Source organism: Medicago truncatula, chromosome 8, assembly GCF_003473485.1.
Source record: "Medicago truncatula cultivar Jemalong A17 chromosome 8, MtrunA17r5.0-ANR, whole genome shotgun sequence".
In the NCBI taxonomy this organism is placed as follows: domain Eukaryota; kingdom Viridiplantae; phylum Streptophyta; class Magnoliopsida; order Fabales; family Fabaceae; genus Medicago; species Medicago truncatula.
Window position 1 is genome coordinate 48,105,988 of NC_053049.1, and position 22,892 is coordinate 48,128,879.

At 33.5% G+C, this 22,892-nt stretch overlaps 1 protein-coding gene across 2 annotated transcripts; it reads left to right on the forward strand.

Annotated features, from left to right (window-relative positions):
- The first annotated feature begins 8,403 nt into the window (after positions 1–8,403).
- LOC11414377 (zinc finger protein BRUTUS) lies at positions 8,404–21,813 on the forward strand. 2 transcript variants are annotated; one of them, XM_003630825.4, is made up of 14 exons: positions 8,404–8,691; positions 9,781–9,990; positions 13,426–13,620; positions 14,368–14,744; positions 14,883–15,111; positions 15,802–15,970; positions 16,071–17,306; positions 17,393–17,564; positions 17,693–17,914; positions 18,047–18,184; positions 20,599–20,833; positions 20,927–20,986; positions 21,220–21,291; positions 21,447–21,813. In XM_003630825.4, the coding sequence occupies exons 1-14, from the start codon at positions 8,404–8,406 to the stop codon at positions 21,573–21,575; spliced, it is 3,732 nt and encodes a 1,243-aa protein (XP_003630873.2). In that variant the 3' UTR covers positions 21,576–21,813. The 2 variants fall into 2 exon arrangements, with proteins under 2 accessions (XP_003630873.2, XP_013447350.1); XM_013591896.3 differs by lacking the exons at positions 8,404–8,691; positions 9,781–9,990; positions 13,426–13,620 and adding an exon at positions 14,111–14,250.
- Positions 21,814–22,892: the final 1,079 nt, after the last annotated feature.

Sequence of the window (22,892 nt, forward strand, 5' to 3'; positions counted from 1 at the left end):
AATCTTTGACTGTATAGGCGGAACAAAGAGCATGTTTTTTTGTAGAAATTGAAGTTCCATGAGTGGTGACCCTAAGTTAAATAAACTAGGGGGACCAATTTGTTTCCTTCTAATTATTAGCATGCAACAACAATAAAGACATGCGCAAAAAGAGCGGTTAGACATGCACCATGTGCAAGATAGAAATAAAAGAGAACGATAGACGTGGATAGAGTTTAAGGTTTTTTTTTAAGGAAGAGTTTAAGGGTTGTTGATAACTCGCTGAATTTTAAAAAAAAAATCCTTGATTTTTTAGAATTCAAGAGGTTTGGTATATTTTCCATTAGTTTTGCCTTTGCTGATAATTATAAATCTATTTAAATCAAGAAAGCTGTTATGATTTTGACTAGCTAGAAAATACATCATTACTTGAGTTTGTTATTGTTTCTTTATTCAATTGCACTCATTTTTTGCATTTATTGCAACAAACAAAAATTATTAATGAAGTTGCTTCTGAACCAAATTAATTCTTTGCTGGCAACAATATTGTGATATCAATTTAAATCTTGAACAATTTTTGATGCATTGAAATGATGTACTCCAGTTTTTAAAGTGAATTGATTATAGTAGAAATGGGCAGCCAATAATTGATTATCATTGATGCATTAAGCTAATTTTTTACTGATGGAGTGCTTTAATTATTTGCTTCAGGATATTCTTTGATAGAAATATAGGAGTATTTATACACATTCTTAAATCTATATAGCAAGCAGAAAGTTGTGTGTATATATGAGTTTTATCTATGCGTTTTATCAAAATAGTTGAGATTTTTTTTTTTTTTGGTACAATATAGTTGAGATTTTTAGTTGAGCGTATCAAATTGTAAATCTAATCATACAATTTAATAAAGCTCATATATAAAAGGAAATATGGGCAACTTGAAGCATTTCACTCATGGGAGCCTTTCAAGCTCCGTATTCAACCTCAAACTCACTCAATTTGTTTCTAAACATCACCCTAAAATTACCCTAACATGCAAACACTAATTTTCACACAATCCATCTAATTACAACAATATAGTATAAAAATCCAAACTGAATATAGAACCAAATAACTTAATTATTCTTGAACAAACTTAATTAGAATCAAATGTTTTTATATGAAAAAAAATGTCTCTAAAAACTTCACTGAATAATTGATGAATCGAGAAAATGCTTGGTTGTATGGTTGTGTAGCTAAGCAACCGAACAAAGATTTGAGAGATCGGTCAATAGGACAATTACGTTGTATGCAAGGGCTCTTGCCTATTATTTCTCCAATTTGTCAAACAAGAACACCACTTATATGCCTCCAGTTTAATTAACATTTCACTTGCTATATATGTTACATTGACTTTTTCAATCAAAATATCACAAAGTATGAATAAGTGATATGACTAATGTGTAAATATTCTTTCACTCTTTTTGAAATGTCTTTGTCCTTTGCAAGACTTGGATGTGTTATCAAAGTAGTGTTTTCTTCTATTAGTTTGCCTTAGATTTTTCTAATTTTATATTTTGTGACAGACTCAAATGGCTCGAGAAATAATATAGTGCATATGTGTATTGGTTTATGTAAATTGTGTTAGCGCTTGGATAGATTTAATGTCTTCACCCCATAACTGTCACTATGCATATTCATCCTCCATAGATAGATGAGTATACATCACAAAACTACATATATATTAAGTAACTCCATGTTAAAGAAGTGCATGGATTGCATATCTTACATTTTTTTATCAAGTTTGATCCTTCTTTTTTTGATCAAGTTTGATCATTCTTTTAATTCTAATAATTCTCTCCAAGATATATCAAGAAAAACTAAACAAAAATTGATGTTGAAAAACATATTGTTTATGAGTTACATGCGCTAGCGCAGTAGAAAGAGCGGACAGGCGGGCACTCTAATAATTCTCTCCAAGATATATCAAGAAAAACTAAATGAAAATTGATGTTGAAAAACATATTGTTTATGAGTTACATGCGTTAGCGCAATAGAAAGAGCGGACAAACGGACACGGGAGTGCCCGTCTGGACGCTAGTAGTGTATATAGTATTAATTGAAAAGAAAAAGTTATTATTGCATTGGAAACTAAAAGTGACATTCATTTTGAAATATTTTTTTTTTTGTTAAAACGAAATTCATTTTGAAACAGATGGAGTAAATCATAAAAAATGGTTTTTGTTATTTTAAAAATACACAACCTTTAATCAATATTTTATCTTCTCTTTATTATAATGGTTCACTTTAACATTCTCTATGTTCTTTTTTGGAAGTTAAAATAAACACATTTTTGAAAATAAAACAAAATGATTTAAAAAATTAACAGGCCTTAGTTTTTAACATATATACCAATGTGAACTTCTCTAATTATAAGCACATGATTGTTGAAATTGTTATCAAATTGCTTTCGGCTTTATCATTAGGATCAGATGTTGGTAAATTTCTCTTCTTCATATCATAATTGTCCTACTCGAATGCTAATAAAAGTCCACTTAAACCACTGATACATTTTTCTTGCATGCTTTATTAGTGGAGCCTTCATTTCCCGTATGATGTAATATAGTTAAGAGTTAGCATATTGATCATGGTACAATTAGGAATGCAAATGCACGCTCGTAATTTCATAAGATGCATTGCAATGCTTTTGTTCTTTCAGTGGAGTGACCAATACCATTTAGTCATTTACAACTTTGGTTATCTAAATACTATTAGTGGGTCTGAATAAAGTCTAAACTAAAGTAATCTAATATTAACAATGGCCTAATGTCTGGTAGTGGGGGAGGCCGGGGGCTAGGATGAAAATGGCCTAAACAAAATATTTATAAATATGTATCATGGTAAAGTTGCATAATTTCGGATTGATTATTGAATGAATGGATAAGGAATCTGCAACTAAAGTTAGAACAAAACTAAAAAGTCGAAACATAACCTTATAAGTGGATCATTAATAAAAGGACAGGTCAATATTTTAATGGAAAGAAGTGTGCCATAGTTGTGTCTAACACATGCATGTGTAAAGGAGAGGTAAAGGTGATAGTTACCTTTCTTTCCATTTTATTTAAAGAAAATGGATATGCATATATTGACATTAAAAAAATCAATTTGACTAGGATTAACATTATAATTAAGTTTTTCTTGATTCGACGAATTTTGATTCATTGAAAAATAGTTTAGTCCAAGAAGTTACGGTGGTAAAATGACAAATTTTAGATCTGTTGTGCGTGCGTCTCTACTTTTTACGGTTTGCCTAAAAAATCATTGAATATAATTTTATTTGAATAGCGTAGGACATTAAACGTGCGTCCCTACTAGCCTCCGGGATTGAAATGCACTACCCTATTTGATTGCTTCTTGATAGAAGCTAATTTAAAACTAGCATGAAATTGTAATAACACACTTCAAATGTGTAGAAACACGCCGAACTCGTTAAAGAAATATTTTGGAATATGGTATTGTATTCACAGTTATTTTGCTATCCGATTTAAATGTGACATGCTCCAAGTACCGTAACATACATGGGTACGAAAGAGAATAAAGGACTGTTTGGTTGATTTTAGTGTGAGTGTTATTAGAGCATCTCCAAAATAGAGTCCTTACTTAATAAGGATCACTTCCGTTAAGGACCCTCTATTAGAGGAAGAAAAAATGAGTCCCTGTTAAGGAACGAGCAACTATATAAGGATTCTCTCTCCTGAGTAATTAATGGATTCCGCGTTTAAAAAGTAATAAAATGTGTACTACCCGGTCCCATTTGCATAAATGAGTAATAAAATGTGTACTACTTGGTCCCACTTGTAAAAAGGAGTAATAGGTCAATTGTTTTTGTTTAATGATGTAAAGATAGTGGGATATATTTAAGTACTTTTCATTGGAGTCATTGAGTCCTTAATAGGTACTTTTATTAAAAAATTATAAATAAATGATGTGTCACGTGGGGTCCATTTAAGAAGTCCTTGTTAGGGAACTACCATTGTGGATGCTCTTAGACATTTTGAATTTGGGAATCGGTTGATTTTAAAATTTTTGTGTTTTTAGATTGGTAGTTCAACTAGTTTGAGTTAAGAGGAAAAAAAAGGTTGGAGATCAAAGTTAAAATTCAGATAAGTATAGTAAAATATTAATCTAACAAACTAACGTTTGCAATTTTATATATAAATTGTTTGAGTGTTCTTAGACACCGTGGATTTGAGAATTAGGTTTCCTATGAAATTGGATTCTTCCTATCAATTGATCACACATTCACAAATTTTGAACTTTGGCGACCGGTCGATTATAATTGGACGATTTAAATAAAAGCATATTTTTTTTCCATTTTATAAAATATTAATAAAGTTAAAATCTATTTTAATCCATCTTTGATGATTTTACATAGTTTTAAATGATATGATTTATTTTTTAAGAAAAAATATAATTTATTTAAAATTTTAATTAAAATACGAACAATCTCAACGCAATATGAATAATATCTTATTAAAAAAAGAAATAACCTGAGTTTATTTTGATCTGTTTACTAAATTTATTTGAGTAAGGTACATGCTAAATTTTTTATAACAATATGCAATAACATAGAATACTGGATCCGATATTTTCTAAAAAAATATGTATCTGTTCTCATTCTATATCAAGGCTCTCCAACGAGCTGTACAAATTACAACCTCGTGTTTGGATCTCAACAAATTGAATTGAAGTTTCATTCAACCATTTGAACGATGAGAAACTATAAACAAATAGTAACAAAGTATCATATATTTCGTTTTCAATTTTTCTTCATCAGGAGATTGCGTTTCGTCTTCAACTTGGTTCCTATTACCACTATATTTTGGGTAACTTTTTGACCATTCTTTTTATGTTGCTATCGTCTGGAAGATTGTTATTTTTCACTTTTTATAAAAAAATATATATTCAATAGCTAATTATGATAAAAATATTGGTAGGTCCCTCAAAAAAAAAAATATTGGTAGGTAGAATCCTTATTTGATATAATTTTAGAGTTTTAGGGCGTTAAGCCCTCTTTGTCAAAAATTTTAAGTGGCGGAATTATATGTGAACTCCATGACGGTTGTTAATGTCCTCTCTAGTAATAATTTTGGTAGCTCTGTTGATAGATCTTTTACGTTGATGATTTGTCGCTTATTAAACTTGGAGTAGAAGGTAATGGTTCATCAATCGTATCATGGGTTTAGGGTAATTGATTATCTCGAGAAAGATTTGAACCCTGTTTTAATCTGTTGTGAGTTTAAGATAATCGATTAAATAACCACATTTTGTTGTTATTTTTTTATTTTCAAAAAACTAAAATGAAATTAAATATAACCAAACAATTTTACTTTCCTCGGTGTGCAAGAGAGAAGTAAAGAGAAAAGTATTGTTGCATCATATAATGGTAAAAAGCACCAAACAAAAAGTAATGAAAACAATCACAAGCATAAAAGATGATCGAGCCATCATATATTGGTAATTTATTTTTTTGTGGTGGCCAAGATTCGAACTCACTTTATATATTTTATGCATTGTTTATACCATGTATGAGTGTTTGTATAAACTTTCTTCTTTTTTGTATGTAGAGTTTTTTTGTTTGCTTTTGGCATCAGACATATTAACATTGTAACTTGATTGGGTGATTCTCTATTGCATACCTTGTGCGAGATGAATCATTTTTGGTGATTTAATTCCATTTTGATTTCTTAAAAAAAAAGGAAAAGAGAGTAGAGTTGAAAAATGATAACTTATTTGGGGTTAATAGGTCTTTACCCCCGTGTAATATAGGTCATTTCCTTGTAAAATATTTTTTTTTATTTACCCCCTGTAAAAAAAATTTGTTTAAACAAAAACCAATTGGCTTAAATGCTCTTTTGGTCCCTTAACTATTTAATTGGTATTGCTTTGATCCCTTAACTAAAAAAAAGATTGTTTGAGGATTTTTAAGTTTTTTTTTAGTCTCGTTTTGGTCCCTTCTGTTAGGTTTCCGTTAGGGTTTTAAAAAAAAGTTAACTCCTTGACACGTGTCACCTTGTCATTGGTTCTGAGTTTTTTTTTTTTTTTTACAATTTTTTTTTAAAATAATTTTTTTTTTTGAAACAAACTCAGAGCCAATGACAAGGTGACACGTGTCCACACTTAACGTTTTTTATTAAAACTAACGGAAACCTAACAGAAGGGACTAAAACGAGACTAAAAAAAAACTTAAAATTCTCAAACAATCTTTTTTTTATTTAAGGGACCAAAAGATACCAATTAAATAGTTAAGGGACCAAAATAGCATTTAAGCCAAACCAATTATATTTTTTTTTTAAGAAATTTAAGAAAAACAAAAAATAATCTATATTACAGAAGATAAATACCTATTAATCCATTTTAAAACAACATTACTCATTGTTGAAAGAAGAAACATGATAGATGTAGCCCCTGTTTGGTTTCACGGTGGACTACTCGGAACGTGCGTCTAACCACTCCTGCCTCACGTTTGACATGTTTGGGTCTCTTTTGGTTGAAGTGCTTTTACAGGTAAACTCACGTCTCACATGAAGCTGCCATTTGTAGCTTTTCAATTATGGCAAAATCGATTCTCCTACCCATATCATGGCCATTGACTGTTATGCTCCTCGTTAAGCTTAAATTTCAATTTGATGGGAGAAGACTATCCAGCTAAGGGATGAAACTGAACGTGTGCTTTCTCCTACTATCTGAAACTGAAAGCCTCTCTTTTATTTCTCATTGCTACTGTGATTTCGATTCCTGCAAATTCCTCTTGTACTCATGCAAGTGTTGAATATTGTTCTTTGAATATAAAATGCACAATTTTTTTATTAAAAATTTACCATTTTAACTAATTAAAGAGTGTCCCAACATTCATTACTCATTCACATTTTCGTTCTTACTTTTACCAATCTTCCCAATTTGTATAAGAAGCTCATTTCCATGATAAATGAGTATCATTGTAACTTAGAGATAAGAGTCATCATAATACATGGATTACGAGTAGTGGCACACACTACTACATTTTAAGAAGCAGACATTGTAAAGAATCTTCAAGGCATATGTGAGTAGGAAGAATCAAAACGCAAACACACCCTAGAAGGACATGAAGTATACAATATGAACTGATTGACATTAATATGAACTGATTTTGCAGAGCACTCCATTTGATGTATTTAGTTCAATTTTGATAAAAAAAACATTTTAAAAAAATTACATTTAACTTTCTCCAAATAAATCAGTGAGCATCAAACCAAAAATCTTTGAAATTTAACATGCACATTTTCACCACTAAATCGATTAATCAATTCATTTTGAATCAAGTGATTGAACTTAAATGATCAATAAACAATTCTAACAAGAATCTTTTAAAAGACCAAAATTTAATTTCCAATAAAAACAAATTTTAATCAAATTTTTCTATAATGTGATAAAGCCTCACATTTTTTTTTTGTCAAGTAGCGTAGTGGCTAAAGCTCACACAATTAAATTGTGGAGAAGTTGAGTGTCCGGGGTTCGAACCCCGATCCCTGCATATAATATGCAATATCCCTAACAACTGAACTAAGCTCACGGATTTTTTTTTTTAAAAGAAGTGATAAAGCCTCACATGTTACTATTGTCTTCTCAATAAATACTCCCTCCGTCCCTATATGTAAGCACCCATTTGATTTTATTTTTGTCCTTAAATGTAAACTCCTTTTCAAATTACTAGATGCATTTATTATTATTTTCCTAAACATACCCCTAATTAATCCTACTAATTTATCTTGAAATACAAAAAGTCAAATTTAATACACATACAAACAAATGATAATTTAGTAATATTAACACATAAAATAGACACATTAACTACACTAACAACTTTTCTTAAGAAATGTGAAAAAAGAAAAGGGGGTACATATAGGGACGGAGGGAGTAAATAACAAAGATATGTGCATTAATTGGGCAGGAAAGTGAAAGGGAGAGATGATGAAACTATGGTCGTTTATATAACAGCAAAAGACCTTATGATCCAACGTGGCAAAATGAGCCACGTGGCAATGGGACCCATATGTATATAAATTTGTCCCTCCCTCGCACTCGCGCTATAGTTCTAGTAGGGTCTCTCTCTCTTTCTTATCGGCTTTGTAACCAAAACCAAACACATCTTTTCCTTCCTTCATCTCCGCTTATCACCTAAACTATTTACATTACATTTTAGCATTTTAGAGAGAGAGAGTGAGAGAAAATAAATACTTTCTCTTTTTCTCAAACTCTGTCTCATTGCAACCATACACAGAGAGAGAACAAAGAAAAAGAAAAAGAAAAAGAAAAGAAATTAACACACAATAATGGAAAACGTAACAAACTCATAAACAAGATTTTAACGTTCGCTCATTTTTCTCTTCAAATAATCTTCTAGAGATGGCGACGCCATTGGACGGAGGAGGAGGAGTGGCGTTGCTCTCGAACTCCGCCGCGAACAAAGTCGATTCCTCTTCGACTATCAATGGCGGTTTGAAGTGTTCCAAACTCGATTCACCGATTTTGATTTTCTTGTTCTTTCATAAAGCGATTCGGAATGAGCTTGACGTTTTACATCGATTAGCCATGTCATTCGCCACCGGTAATCGCTCTGATATTCGTCCTCTCTTCGACCGTTATCATTTCCTCAACTCTATTTATCGTCATCACTCCAATGCTGAAGATGAGGTTCAAATCTCGCTTTAACTTTTTACGTTTATCTTCCATTTTCTAGCCTTTTCATTCTTCAACTGTATGATGAACATTTTCATTCTCGAAATTAACTTAAGATTTTGTTACTCTATTTAGGTCTAAGTAACTTTAGCGAAGATATTTCGATTTTTTCTACATGTACAGAATCAATTGATTTGCATGATATGCATCTTTGTTAATTTTGTTTAATTTAATCGTATGTTACTATTCATAGAAAGATACGGTCAAAAAGAAAATTGTATTATTTATAGCACTTTAGCTTAAGGGAAGAAACTAATTTCAGTTGCGAAGAAATATTATAAAATTGAAATAGTAGATGGTCTATGGTTTTTTCATTTGATAAGATGAATGAATCGTTAATAAAATTCAGATATGGAAAAGAATATCAATATAGATACCATCTGTAAAGCTTAGCTCAAAAGACAATGCCGATATTGTTAGGCTGAATACCTTTGCCTGGGTTCGAACCTGAAACCTCGCAGTTTTGTGTGTGAGTTTCAATGGTGCTTGCCACTTCGTCTACAGATTGTATACGAAGTACTTTGCTGAAACTTCCTTGAATGTGGCATTGCAGGATTATTCACATGTTTATTGCTAAATAGGCTACTATTAAACTGATTGAGTGCTATGTATCTGAAAAATAAGAAAGACCTGATTGAATGCAAATAGTAATGGTCATGTAGTTTGACTACTAAATTGAGTTTTTATAAGAAGTTGATGTAGCTAGCAAATAGTTAGTGGCGCATAAACTTGTTTAATGTTTTTTGCATTCTATATGAAAGGATCTTTAACAGTCAGTTCTTTGTTACATTTTTATGGTAAATTATTTAGATGGGAATACTTTATTTTCTAACTTAAATGATCAGATCTTCCATTTGTGTTCAATTTGTTTTTTCTTGAATTTCTGTATAAATTTCTTGATAGAGTTTGATTCAATGTTTTTTTACGATGAGGCTATACGATTTGCACGTGGATTTTTCATTCTTTAAACAAAGCATTATTGTGTTAATTTGGACTCTCTGCTATGTTTCATATGTTCTGAGGGAAATGTATTCTGGAATGTAGGTGATCTTTCCTGCTCTAGACAGACGTGTGAAGAATGTAGCACAAACTTATTCTCTTGAGCACAAGGGTGAAAGCAATCTTTTTGATCATCTATTTGAGCTCTTAAATTCTTCCACCAAGAATGATGAGGGTTTTCCAAGAGAATTGGCATCTTGCACAGGAGCTTTACAGACATCAGTTAGTCAACACCTGGCAAAGGAAGAGGAACAGGTATAAAGTTATTTGACAGCTCTTACATAGTATTCCACTTGGATTCTAATGATGTCACAGATAAATACCATTCAATCTTCATTTTTTCTCCGACAAGCTAGGATTTCTGCTGTTGTTATTATTATTATTATTATTATTAATTATTAAAAACAAGATGAGAAAAAGATAATTACAAGGAGTTTGGAGGATAAAGGATTGTCCCTATTATGTAAAGATCTGTTATTATTAACTATTATAACTAGGCTCTTTGCCAAATAGACCAATGTGGTAAAACTATAAAATCATATCCCCTTTTGATGTATACTAATAATGTATTTGTGATTTGCTTAATTGATGGGCTAAATGTTCTTGTAGACAATATAACTTTTAGTGCCACCATACGGGCTTCATTTGGTGATTCAGCAAGAATAATCAAGTGTAAAATCTACAACAATCAATTAAGTTCGTTCTGGTTTTATATCTTAAGAGTTTTATTTTAACTAAATTGTAGATTTATATATTAATGTATGTGAGATGATATTTTTTGTTTTTCTGGACGGATACCTATTATGTGAAATCTTCGAAGCACTTTGTTCTTGCTTTCCTCTAGTTTATTCCCAACCCAGGTCAAAACATTGCAGATGCTGTTAAAAACCAAACTCGGTATCTGTAATTATTAGATTGTTCCAGTTGTTGAGGATTCACTGAACCAGTGGTTAAATGTTACAAAACACCGTCAAACATTTTTATTGAGTTGTAATAATAACCGCAATTAAGAAGAAAAAAATTGGTTGTTTTATTTATCAAAGAATAAACTTTACTACTAACAATAATATAATAGTATATGGAAACATGATATGCCATTCTTAGAATCAATGCCTTAACACTTTATTTTTGTGGATGGTATTGTCCTGTTTGATGGATGAATGAAGAGGAGTATATTATAAACTTGATTTGGGGAGAAAGGGTTAAAATTAAAGTGATTTTTTTCACGGGTAAGAGATATTTATGGCAAACATGTTCAATAAGAATAGAGTTAACAATGTTTAGGAGGTTAAAAATTGCCGAGTTTAGGTATCGTGGACCCTCCCTACGAACTTTTGGTGATATTAAAAATTATTGTTTGGCAAATCTTGTTGAATCATCTACTTAAAATCAATTATAGTAAAAAGAGAGAAAGGCGGTGACAAACAATTTTTTATTTTATAAAAAATGGTTTAAGTCGGAGAAAGGATAAGGAAGATATTATGAGAAAGAAGAAAAACAAAATAACCCCCTCACGCTCAGGCCCATGCCCAATGGGCATGAAGCGTGGCAATGCGGAATCTGAACAAGCTTCCAATCTAACCGATGTGGGACTAAATCCACCCCCTCAAAGACAAGCCAACTAGGGGCAGATTGCATCACAATTTTAAGGTGGAATTACCAACCCACCCCCTCACGCTCAGGCCCATGCCCAATGGGCATGAAGCGTGGCAATGCGGAATCCCGACAACGTTAGATCCTGGATAGGCTCTGATACCATGTTGAAATTTGGGGCCTAACTCATCCTTACAAAACCGGCTTGTATGGTGAGGAGTGCCTCCTCTTTATAAACTCTGATCAAGCTTCCAATCTAACCGATGTGGGACTAAATCCACCCCCTCAAAGACAAGCCAACATAAGGCAACTAGGGGCAGATCGCATCACAATTTTAAGGTGGAATTACCAACCCACCCCCTCACATTCGGGGCGGGATTTCCTACACACCTAAGGTGGAATTACCAACCCACCCCCTCATGTTCGGGGCGGGATTTCCAACAAGTACTGACGCCTAACTCACTGTATACTAATGTTTTTGAATATAAAACATGTAGTTATTTTGTGAAGAATCTGTATATTTTTTAATATTCCAATGTGATTAGAATGCTTTACAACTTAAGAGGTTTGAATACAACTTGTACCTTTTGGTATAAACATGTAAGAATGCTACTTTTCAATTTATTTGGCATAAGAGTCACAAGTCACAACCTTTCCATCTTTTGTTCTTTTCCAAGTGTTAATATACAAATCGTTTCCTTTTGCCTAAATCCATTTCAACACATGGCTTTTTTTTACTCTGGGATATTTGTGGCTTTAAAAGTTGCAGCATGTTCTTTGCATCCAAGTTCCAACCAGCTCTAAATACTACTTTTATCCAATATTGTCCAAGAAGTATGTTCTTAGTTTGAATTTTTAAGAGTTGCAATTATGTATTTATTGTGTTTTATAACCTTTTATGCATATCTATATACGTGTTCTAGATGCATTGGATCCTGTTATTTTCAATAGTTGTATTATCAGATATGTGTATCATATTCTGTACCAGTATTGTATATTTGCTTCATTGGATCTGATTATGTTACTCATAGAAAGAAGATCATAATTATAAGATTAAAGAAGATAATATATTTATAATATAATATAATATAATATAATATAATATAATATAAGAGTATGTTTCATTAGTTAATATCCCTTGATTTGGTTTTGTTCACTTTACTTTTCATATCCTTTGGCTCTTATATGTATCAACTAATTTTCAAAACTTATCACGAAAGATCCGATAATTTCTTGGATACCTAAGCCTTATGACAAGAATTCCTTTTCTCCCTAGTTTTTCCCTTAAGATTCATCTTGGAAAACTAATCCTCCACATTCAACTATTCTACCACCTGGCCATAAAAGTTAACTCTGTTTGGACTTACATTGCTTTAAATGTGGCCGTGGGTGGTGTGGGTTCTCATATTACAGTCTTCCACATGGAAGCAACAACTGCATTGACTTTGGTCCTCCGGGTGTTATGTTGCTACTCACATCAGCATATTCTTATTTTTGGACCATTAATGTGGTATTAGTAAATAAAATATTGCTATTGAAATCACATTTGTATGTTTCCTTGATAATCAAGTATTTCAAAGATTAAATTAAGTGGTTGCTAAATGGGAAATCCTATTGCTTGTTTATAATTTTTAAATTGTCAATACTTCAGTCTGGTAAATGAGTATTTTGTATAACTATAACGGCTAAAATTGAACTCAATAAAGCATTACAAAAACTGTTCTACATAGTTCCCAATGCAAGTAGAATTTGTGCCACCGTGTACATTGAATATTATTGTGATTCATCAATGTATTTTTGTACATAAAAGCTTTCTTTAATAATGTCACTTGGTGAGATTAATTGTGCGGTTCTTATATAGAGTTTTTTTTTTTTTAATAATGGTTTGATATGCTAGATGGATAACACAACTACACAAGTCCAGTTTCACTCTTAATCTCCCTTAAGAAAGTTTGCATAATACAGATATCTGTTTACTAATATGGTGTCCTGAAGTATTCATTAAAACATTTTATCATAGCGGTGATTTTAAAATAAATGAATAATCTTATTTGTTTGGGGGATGTGTTTAATTTTGTTGTTGTTGGGCTATATCAGGTATTTCCTCTACTTATCGAGAAGTTCTCTCTTGAGGAACAAGCATCCTTAGTTTGGCAGTTTCTTTGTAGTATTCCAGTGAATATGATTGCAGAATTTCTTCCCTGGCTTTCAACATCTATATCAGCTGATGAATCTCAGGATTTACGAGATTTCTTAATCAAGATTGTGCCCGAGGAAAGGCTTCTTCAAAAGGTGTGGTTTTCAAATGCTGCTTTAGAGCATTGTTGTTCCATTTTCTATGTTAATAATGTCATTTTTTGTGCTAAATACAGAACCTCGTTGAGTAAATCACGAGAACTAAGAAAATTGATAGTAGTATTGAGTTTGTTGACCATTGATATTGTTTTACAAGTTTAACCTTCAGGAGAAAAAAATAGTTCATGTTTTTACATAGTTATGGGTATGTTGATAATGAAATAATTAATGTAGTTTGAAATTTGAAAGGGGTCTTATAGAAAGGGACAAGGAAAAATCTCAAGTGTCCTATATTTAGAGACGGAGTAGTATAAACAGATCTTCAACAAGGAGAGTCTGTTAGGAAGAATAAGAGGGAGTCTGAGAAATTAGAGCCCAATAGCATTATTAATATAAGCATAAGTTTTTTTATCGATAGACATAATAGGAAAACCATAGTAACTGTTTGGTTGGTTACTGTGCAAAGGGAGTAATTTATAAAGCAGTTACTGAGTATAATTGGAAGGGGACATCACTTGTTTTGAGAAAAAGAGAAAGAAGAGGCCAGTTCTCTCAAATTTTTGATGACGGAAACAATCCTTCTCTGTGCTATTGTGTTCTTCATGGATTGGTTGGTACTATTGTAAGGTACTGATTGTTCACAATAAAGATTACCCTCGTGTCTAATATTCTGGTCCAGTTTTATTATTTATAAAGTTTGAATTGTAATCGTAATTTATCTTATCTTATTCTTGCTTATTGAAGGTTGTTTTCACCTGGATGGAAGGGAGAAGTAGTGTTAGCAGAAGTCAAAGTAGTGCTAACACAATTCAAAGTTGTGCAGATCATTCTCAAGTTCAATGTTGTTCTAGTCCATTAACCCATCAGGTTGGAAGAGTAAATTGTATATGCGAGTCCACAACTACTGGAAAAAGGAAACATTCTGGATCTATGCTAGATGTTTCTGATGCCACTGGAACACATCCAATAGATGAGATATTACTCTGGCATAATGCAATAAAAAAAGAGTTAAGTGAGATAGCAGTGGAAACCAGGAGGATACAACACTCTGGAGATTTTACTGATATATCAGCTTTTAATGACAGATTGCAATTCATTGCCGACGTTTGCATATTTCATAGGTATTGCATTAATTTTGTATTAACAATGTTCGTCTTGTTAAAGCATCATATGTTTCTTCAGTTAAACAATTCCATACTACAATTTATTGTAAACACCATCCGACTTTTCTGCTGAAATTCTTTTCTCTGTGAATACAGTATTGCCGAGGACAAGGTTATTTTTCCCGCGGTAGATGGAGAACTTTCTTTCTTTCAGGAGCATGCTGAAGAAGAAAGCCAGTTTAATGACTTTCGGTGTTTGATTGAAAGTATTCTAAGTGAAGGAGCATCGTCTAATTCAGAAGTTGAATTTTATTCCAAGTTATGCTCACATGCTGATCATATAATGGAAACCATTCAGAGGCATTTCCATAATGAAGAAGTTCAGGTGAGCCATCATTGCTCATGTGGTGAACTTTTTGAGTGACTAGCATAAGATGTAAATGTGTTAAGCAAATGCAATTTTAATTACAACAGGAAGATCAGTCAAATGGTGAGATTTGAGTGTCATATTTGCATAAGTTGGTAAATATAAACAACTGTTTTACCGTTTTTGAGTAACTAACTTCTATTGGAGGAAAAGCATGGCATGGATATTTCTGTATAAGATATTAGCAATGTTTGTTTAATTATACTTAAACTCTTAAATTTTTTAGCGATTTTTTTTACCTAAGTTTAGAACACTATGAAAGGTTTATATACTAAAATTTAGAATTTTTTAACATAAAATGAGTTAAATATGAATTTTTTAAAACAGCAAAAGTTAAAGATAAAAGTAACAAAAATCTGGATGTAAAAATCAAATTTTGCGATAATATTTTGTGGAGGAGCTATTAGTAACGTTCTAAACACATGCAAAATAATGTTCGAAAACTTAAGAGTTTAAGCATAATTAAACAAATTTGAATTGAGTAGGGACTAATACTGAGTGCAATTTTGTTTTTATAGAGACTAAAAAACCTATTAAAATTAAGTAAGGACTAAACTTAGAAGACCTCAATTTTATAGGGACCAAAAACATATTTAACCCTTAAAGTTTTAATCTATCTAACATGTGCATGCGTACTTCGATCTATAGGTTCTTCCACTTGCAAGAAAGCACTTTAGCTTTAGAAGACAATGTGAACTTCTCTATCAAAGCTTATGCATGATGCCTCTGAAATTGATTGAAAGAGTCCTACCATGGTTGGTAGGATCTTTAAAGGTAGAAGAAGCAAAAATGTTCCTGAGAAATATGCAATTTGCAGGTTCCTATGTCTATTTTTTACTTCCCTTCCTTCTAAAGAAACGGTGTTTCCAAGTTTTTTTTTTTTGTTAATCTATGTTTGACAACTTAATCTTTTTCAGCTCCAGCAACAGATTCTGCTCTGGTCACACTCTTCAGTGGTTGGGCATGCAAGGCTCGTAATGAAGGCATGTGTTTGTCTTCAGGAACATCAGATTGCTGTCCTGCTCAAAGACTTTCTGATATTGAAGAAAATATTGATCGGCCATCCAGTGTTTGTTCCTCCGCATCATCTCGAAGACATTGCTCGGTAATACTTGAGTCAGATGGCAACAAAAGACCAGTCAAGCGAAACACGTTTAAGTTGAACAATGGAGATGTAACTGAAATTTCAGAGACTGAAAGTATCCAGAAACAATGCTGTAGTCCTCGGTCTTGTTGTGTGCCAGGTTTAGGAGTAAACAGTAACAATTTGAGGCTTAGTTCAATTTCAACAGCCAAGTCCTTGCGCTCCTTGTCTTTCAGCTCTTCTGCTCCATCTCTCAATTCCAGTCTTTTCATATGGGAAACAGAGAGCAGCTCATGCGATGTTGGCTCTGCAGAAAGACCAATTGATACCATATTTAAATTCCATAAAGCTATACGTAAAGACTTGGAGTATTTAGATGTTGAATCTGGAAAGCTGAGTGATAGTGACGAGACCATTATTCGGCAATTTAGTGGAAGGTTTCGTCTTTTGTGGGGTTTATATAGAGCTCATAGTAACGCAGAAGATGATATAGTATTTCCAGCATTAGAATCCAAAGAGGCCCTTCACAATGTGAGCCATTCATACATGTTGGACCATAAGCAGGAAGAACAATTGTTTGAAGATATTTCCTTCGTTCTTTCTGAGTTTTCTGTCCTTCATGAAGCCTTGCAGTTGACCCATATGGCAGACAATTTGAGTGATAGTAATTTTGGAACTTCTGACGTCAATGATGGTGATGATGTCAAGAAGTATAACGAACTTGCAACAAAGCTCCAGGGGATGTGTAAATCCATAAGAGTGACCCTGGATCAGCATATTTTCAGAGAAGAGCGTGAACTCTGGCCATTGTTTGGGAAACATTTCTCTGTGGAAGAACAAGATAAGATAGTAGGCCGGATAATTGGAACTACAGGTGCTGAAGTTCTCCAGTCAATGTTACCGTGGGTAACTTCCGCACTTACTCAGGATGAACAGAATAAAATGATGGATACATGGAAGCAGGCAACTAAGAATACCATGTTCAATGAATGGCTTAATGAATGCTGGAAAGAGAGTCCAGAATCTATATCACAGACAGAAACATCACATTGTAGCACGTCTCATAGAGGTTTCTAATTGCTTATAGCTTCTTTCATTTTTGTGGACTTTGTGGGATGGATAGTGGATACTATAGTGTGTTTTGTTATTTTCCAGGTTCTGAGTATCAGGAATGCTTGGACTACAATGATCAAATGTTTAAGCCAGGTTGGAAAGACATATTCCGGATGAATCAGAATGAACTTGAGTCAGAGATCCGGAAGGTTTATCGTGACTCAACTCTTGATCCTAGGAGAAAGGCATATCTTGTGCAGAATCTTTTGACAAGGTTGCTTCCGGTGTCCAGAATTCTCTGATTTTATTATTTGATGGGCCATAATTATCTATATTTATTTGATTGGATTTTACCTATTGTCACCAAGCTCCAATTGTTGATTAGTTATTTTTGTATTCTAGTCGTTGGATAGCTGCCCAGCAGAAATCACCTAAACCTCCATCTGAAGGATCATCTAACGGGGTCAAAATAGAAGGACACTCACCATCATTTCGGGACCCAGGAGAACTTGTATTTGGGTGTGAGCACTATAAGAGAAATTGCAAGCTTCGAGCTGCATGCTGTGGCAAGTTATTTACTTGCAGATTTTGTCATGACAACGTGAGCGATCACTCAATGGATAGGTAGGTTTCTGTTGGCAATTCTTATGTTTTATAGTAGTAAATACTTCTAATCCCTAGACTCCACTATGGCTGGAGCTTTCTAGTCTTAGTTTGCCCATTAATATACATCTAACATCTGCTTGATGATTACAGAAAAGCAACATCAGAAATGATGTGTATGCGCTGCCTGAATATACAGCCAATTGGGCCTATATGCATGACACCTTCATGTAATGCACTTTCAATGGCAAAGTACTATTGCAGTATATGCAAATTTTTCGATGATGAAAGGTACCTTATGTTTCTTACATCACTTCAAAATTTGTTATTGAAATTGCCTCTGTCTTCCTTTTTTGAGGGTTGGGGTCTAAACGGGATCAATCCATGGACTGATCATCTTGAGATTCTCAATTCATTGCAGTAGGACTGAGATTGACAATTTATGAACAATTTAAGGAGGTTCATGCCATTTTAGGGGAGAAAGTATTTTTATATGTGAACTGATTCAAAGAAAAAAAATGGTTGATCATCAATGATAGAAAGTCAATTCAAATGGAAAATTGATAAGAAGAATCAAAATAATAGAACTATTTTACCTTTTGGGATTAAATTAGGTGAAGAACAAATTCTAAGATAACTAATAAGTTTTAACTAACTAAATGGACAAAAAAATTTCTAACTAAATGGACTACTTGACTAACAGAACAATTGTCATTTTTTTGTCACATCCTATCAATACATTCATCCTTGAAAGTCCACTTTTCCCTCGAGGTGGGAATTGGGATCCTTGTTGTTAGAGAATTTCCACTTATAATTTCTCAACCGTGATTTTCCTTTCTTAATCTTTGTAACCTCCCCATTCCCTTCCACTTGTTCATCTTTTGCCATGATCATGCACGACTCGCATACTTTTTTCCAAGCATTTTAGCATCTTTTACATATTCCTCAGAAGGCAACTATCAAGCACCTATCTAATGTTGTCCAGGAAGCGGGGGGGGGGGGGGGGATTTGTTGGACTATTAGCTGCTTGTTTAACACATTCTCTCTGACAAAGGACAGTCAAGTTCAGTGTCTGCCATGAAGAACTGGTTTGTGGGTTGGAGCACAGATGGCTAACTCAAAAAGTACTGTGTATAGAGCAAGGCTTCGGTACTTCTAGACCTGGCAGCTATAGTTTGATTTTGAGACCACCGTGAGATGAAGTTTGGGCCATGAAAGATGGCAGCATTAGAAGCGGATCTTCTGCCACCAGGATTTGCTGCCCAATCAACATCACAATAGGCTTAGAGGGTGAAGCGTTGATTGGGAGTAATAGAGAATTAATTGCAATCCATGGTAGGGAGTTCCTTTTAATGCACCCTTGTTTAAATTAAGGTTTTGGCTCAAGGTGCTCTTGACTGACCCATGCTTAGCTGCTCAAGTCAGGGTAGGTGAGCCCCGTTAGATTGACCCACTTGTGATGCAATCCTCTATCCTCCACAACAATGAAAACCGGCGCTTGAAAGTTGATAATCTAAATCCTCCTTGGCAGACCTTGCTTAGTTCAGCTCTTGAAACATTTCTGAGGTTATGTGGCCTTATTTTGCAATTTACCTCTTGTTGTAGATAGCAGGGGAAATATCCGAGTCATTGCTTTTCAAAATCCAAGGGTCTTTTTATGCTAGAACCAGTGCACTATTGCCCCTTCCATACTGATGAACACAAACTACACTTCCTCACTGGGCTTGATTGTTGTATCCTATAAAGTTTCTCCACCCTAGTAATTCTCCCTAAGGGATCTTTTTCATTAGAAGTAAAAAGCTCCACCTTTCTTACCATGATGAATTTGGTACTCAGAAAATTATCATTTTTGTTCTCTCTATTCTTCCTTCCATCTAGAACTTGGAGGCCGATTCCATCCTCCTCCATTGCCATCCACCCTTACTACATCATACCTCATTGATTTCATTGAACCCTGTCTTGATCTCCGTTTGAAAGTTTCCCACGGTTATATAATATCTTTTCAAGAAAATGACGCGAGAATCCTCGGTGAAGAAATAAGGAGATCTTTCTATATTGAAATATCAGTTGAAAAAATCATAGGAAATTCCTGGATCACCTGGTAAGAATGTGGAGAAGAACCAAAACAGAATGGTTCCACCTACTATAGTTGAGAACTTGTGATCCCTGCTCCTAAATGCCCTAACCAATATGTCCACTAAGTACTCCACAGCCTCCAAGCGAACAATACAATAAATATGAACTTTAGAGAAGTTGAGTGAAAATTGATACAAAGAATCAAGAGTCGAACTATTTTATTGAAAACTAAACTGTAATGGAGAATAGAATTCTTTTCAAGGGTATTCCCCTTCTAAAAGGATTTTTTTTTTTTTTTTTGCTCAAAACTATACAATAAAAAATGTCTTGAGTTCCTCCATTTATCTAAATAACCTCTTTTGACTAACTAAATGGATCGACTGATTTACAGTCTCCGTACATGTCATTTTCTAACTAATATCCCATTGTTTTTAAGCATGAATTAAAATCTTTTGAGGCTCTATTGAGATGTACATATTTATACTCCTGAAAACATTAATATTTAAAATTATTTAGTCTACTGTTTATTTCTATAGTGGTGTCTTAGCAAGAAATAGATATGATTATTATACTATAGTCTCTCAACTTTAGAAGATTGTTAATTTTAACATTACACCATTCTTGTTTAGGAATGTATACCATTGCCCATTTTGCAATTTATGCCGTGTTGGACAAGGGCTTGGGATTGATTATTTTCATTGCATGAAATGCAATTGCTGCCTGGGGATTAAGTCGTTATCTCATAAGTGCCTGGAGAAAGGTTTAGAGATGAATTGCCCAATTTGCTGTGACGACTTATTCACGTCAAGTGCTACAGTCAGAGCTCTGCCTTGTGGCCACTACATGCATTCTGCTTGCTTTCAGGTCAATTTTACATCCATTTTAAATTTCATTGCCCTCTCAAACAAATTGAAACCGGTTGTGGATTCAATCTTACACTTTGTTATGATATGTTAGGCATACACTCGTAGTCACTACACATGTCCAATCTGCAGCAAGTCATTGGGAGATATGGCGGTAAGAATATTTTTTAAAATTTCCCTGCCTTTAATGTCCTTTATGATTCTTAGTTTAAAAAAAAATATAAATTAGATGTGCAAAAGATTGCAACGGAGAAACAAACAAGGCCGCCAGTTTAATATAACTACTATCTTTCTAAATTGTAATCGAGTTCTTAATTTGAGGCAAAATATTAGATGTAATATTTTACATTTTGAGATTTTCATGTTGTTCTTTCTCTATCTACCCAGGTTTACTTTGGTATGCTTGATGCCTTATTGGCTGCGGAGGAGCTCCCTGAAGAGTATAGGGACCGTCATCAGGTGAATACTTTAGTGTCTCTTGCATGTTACTTTTCGCTTCATTCCTTTCGAAATCTAATGTGAATTTTACGAGAGGGCATTCTGGCATTTAAAGCTGCTAGCAAAAAATTTATATTATTTATTGTCATTTAATGAGTTTTATAACGGCCATGCAGGACATCCTTTGTAATGACTGTGATCGAAAGGGCACTTCACGCTTCCACTGGCTGTATCACAAATGTGGATCTTGTGGCTCTTACAATACCCGGCTGATCAAGCGTGAGACCCATTCCAGCTGCTCTTAGTGTGCTTCTTTGACGGGAGTTTGTAAATACTTGTGTAGGAATGCCAATTTTCTCCCAACCAGGAACCCGATTATTGGTCTGTGTTTTAACATAAATAGATTGCACGTGAATCACTTCCATTAGAGATCTCTTACCTCTTGTTGTGCACCTAATCAGTTATTATAGTAATTATTATGTACAGATCAACTTTCTTTCAAACTTATACGTGCAATGGATATTTTTTTGGCCAATTTTCTTATCTTTCTTCTTGTCGTTGAGGTTCATCATGTAAGGGTTCTGACCACTGTAATCATGCTGAGGCAACTTATCACCAAATTCCTTTGCGTGATGTTTTCCATATTGGTGTAGTATTTATGTTGTACCTACTTCTATGTCATTTTCAGTCCAACTCTAATAGTTTTTTCAACTTAGATGGTGTTGGACAAATCTAATTGAATCTCATACACTCATTCTCAAGACTTGTGAAAAAAATCATACTGAACAAGGTTTTCCTCTATTAATTTCTCTTTTTGTGACTTTTTCTCACCATACCAAAAACAATGTTTTAAATTTAATCCGTTCGCAACACTCTAAAAAGCCGGGCAGTTTCTCCCATTGCTGTAAAGGAGAGCAAGTTGGCAAGTGGGAAGTAGAAGTGGGGGTTAATATAAAGAATGTGACTCGGTATATGATTCACTAACAGCTTGTGATTTGTTAACCTCTAATTGAATTGAACTCAGACATCCAATCAGCGATGATTCATTAACCTTTAGACCTGAGAAGAAGATATGGAATTTAAGTATTTCCTTACATATGCTTCAACGAACAGTGTGTTTCTGGGCAAAGTCTAGTGTGCGCAAGCTTAACATATCGCATATGGTACATTTACAACATTTTGAGAGCTTACACTACATATGACTCCTGAGACCCAATACGTGACTGGACTCCTCCTCCCTCTCCTTGTTTTGACCGCTCTCTTTGCCATGAGCTTATGCCTTCATCCCTCTTTTTTGATATGTATTCCGTCATTTGTTTAAACCCATATGTGAATTGGGAAAATGGTGTTGTGTTTGCAATTTGGAGTGGTGCAGGACATAATTTCTCAAGGAAATCAACCATTAAACAGTTGATTTCATCATGATTCATCAAACGAAAAAATCGCACCAGAAAAATAATGATTCATCAAAGTAATTTCATCCTAATTAAAATGAAAAATGGAATCACTAAAAGGGTAGTAGGTTCAAAATCGTATTTTATTTATATAGAATTTTTTTATTTATTGAACTTGTTTTACCAGCCATTGCAATGGTTCTGATTTTTTAGACGGATCAATTCCAT

What these genes read in the sequence shown, in the direction of transcription:
- LOC11414377 (XM_003630825.4), top strand. Translation starts at nt 8,404, where the DNA reads ATGGCGACGCCATTGGACGGAGGAGGAGGAGTGGCGTTGCTCTCGAAC. An exon ending in AGCGATCACTCAATGGATAG is followed by an intron (nt 17,915 to 18,046) that starts GTAGGTTTCTGT and finishes TGATGATTACAG; the next exon opens with AAAAGCAACATCAGAAATGA. An exon ending in TGCATTCTGCTTGCTTTCAG is followed by an intron (nt 20,834 to 20,926) that starts GTCAATTTTACA and finishes ATGATATGTTAG; the next exon opens with GCATACACTCGTAGTCACTA.